Source organism: Laccaria bicolor, genomic scaffold (genome assembly GCF_000143565.1).
Source record: "Laccaria bicolor S238N-H82 LACBIscaffold_213 genomic scaffold, whole genome shotgun sequence".
NCBI lineage: Eukaryota > Fungi > Basidiomycota > Agaricomycetes > Agaricales > Hydnangiaceae > Laccaria > Laccaria bicolor.
In genome coordinates this window covers 1-1,960 of record NW_001890071.1, presented here as the reverse complement: position 1 = coordinate 1,960, position 1,960 = coordinate 1, and the positions used below count along the sequence as shown (strand labels likewise).

Here is a 1,960-nt window from a genome sequence, read left to right as displayed (position 1 = left end):
TTTCTGCTCCCATCCCTCTTGAGGGGTCAAGTTCTTGTCGAGGGGTTCTGGGACTGTTTGCGATCGGTAGGTCTCCCTTTTTCTTTCCTTCTGTGTTACATTCTTCCCTCCTGCAAAACCCGGCTCGGGCTAACGAAATCCCACATTCAGGAAATCAATAATGAAACACGTCGAGAAGCAAGGAACCCTTGAGACGCAACAGCAACTGGCGGTCATGCATCAGCGTCAGCAACAGCAGCCTTCACGAGGGGGAAGGTCGCAGCTCCCGCTTTCTGAAGGGTCGGATCGATCGATACATACGACGAATATAGTTCTTACACATCATGGCGGAGGGGGAAGTTTAGCCCCCGCAATCGCAGTCGCAATCCCAATCCCATTCGCACGCGCAAACGCAGGCTTTACCTCATTCACCGCACTCACCCACCCATACATCCCACACGTCGCATTTGTAAACCCCCACGGTCACACCTAGTCCGAACCGTAGCCCTCCGCCTTCTATAGCTCGTTGGAGGAGGACGGAGGGGAGGACGAGGACGCTGAACATGAGCATAGACAGGAGCATTTCGGAGCAGTTCCCGCTTTCAAGTCTGGGGAGGGGAGGAAGGGTAGGGAGTAGGAGCCGGGCGGGCGTGAAGAGTTGCGGCCTAACTGCCGCTGGAGGGAAGAGCGACGCTGGTGGAGGTGGAGCATGCTTGTGGGTGGAAGGGGAGGCACGACTGCGGGTGGTGGAGGGAGAAGCGCCCTTGTCGTAGGAGCCAGCTGGGAGAAACACACCGTCAGGAGCGAAGAGAACGATGCCGGCAAAGAAGAAAAATCTCTGCTGGGTGCGGCGATTTTGACACGCATAGGATGGGAGGATGGTGCTTCATATCGAGTTTGGTTGCTTCTTTCTATTTTTTCCTCTCCCTCGTCGTCGTCACCATTTGCCACCATCACACGCTCCTTGCTATCCGAGATAACCCTCCCGCATAAGCGTGCTATCATTCATGCACCTGCCGCGGCTTTTACCTACATTTCATCGAAGCAATACGGGCACCGCTCCCAGCTATAATCCCCCTTTACTTGAACCAAGCATTGCGCGCTGAACCCCGCCACGAGGACCAGAGCTCCCCAGCAGAGCCTGCGTACCTCTTCATTTCTAATCTCTCTCGCGGTCCACGCGGGGTCCCAAGGAAGCGTGGGCGAGCACGTGGAATTGGTTGGCGAGTCGCCAGCACCAGCACCACCGCTGACAGAATGGGCATCCTCACCAACGTTATGAGAATCGCCACCTGCGGCACCGCCAATTCGCGTATGAGAATCATTCGCGAACCCAACACAAGAACATTTTCTCTCGCCCTCCTCGCCGCCCCCGTCAAGTAAAACAACAGGGACCTGGCCTGGCGGGAAGCGCACCACGTCCCGATCGTGGGCATCTATACTCGTTAGTGATAATGATCGAATCAGTTCGTCAAGGGTTACCAGCGAGCGAGCGAAGCGGTCGGGCGTGTGGTCCGGATGGGCACAGGATTCAAAGAGGGCTAAAATCTGTAATGAGGCGGTCAGTCTGATGGATTGTACAGAGAGAACAACGGAATTAAGAGACGTTAGTAAGAATAAAAGCGGGGCAGAGGGGAATGGTAAGAGAAAGAGAGAGAAAGAAAAAGCAGATAGATTGTTGAAGAGAAAATATAAAAGAGAACGTAGAAAGATAAGAGAAGAAAGTTCAGGAGAAAAGCAGAGGGAATAAGACACTCAAATGTCAACAACAACGGGCAAGGCCCAAGTCCAACTCCAATCGCGAGAAATGACAAGAGAGAAAAGAAAGAACACCCACAGCAGCAGCCTCAACCAACCCAACATCCACCCACCCCCCTCTCCACGCATCATCCAACGCCCTCCCTGCATCCGCCCGCAAAACCAACGCCGCCCTCTTCCCCTCCGCACCCTCCTCCACCGAGCTCGACTTGATAAGTTCGCA

General features: G+C 54.4%; 1 protein-coding gene across 1 annotated transcript; it reads right to left on the bottom strand.

The window, feature by feature from the left end:
• Positions 1-1,008: 1,008 nt before the first annotated feature.
• Positions 1,009-1,960, bottom strand: LACBIDRAFT_302366 (uncharacterized protein; the record flags this gene model as incomplete). The annotated part of the gene is made up of 2 exons (XM_001890884.1): positions 1,009-1,527; positions 1,817-1,960. Coding segments are annotated over 2 exons (663 nt in total), but the record flags the coding sequence as incomplete, so codon positions are not given.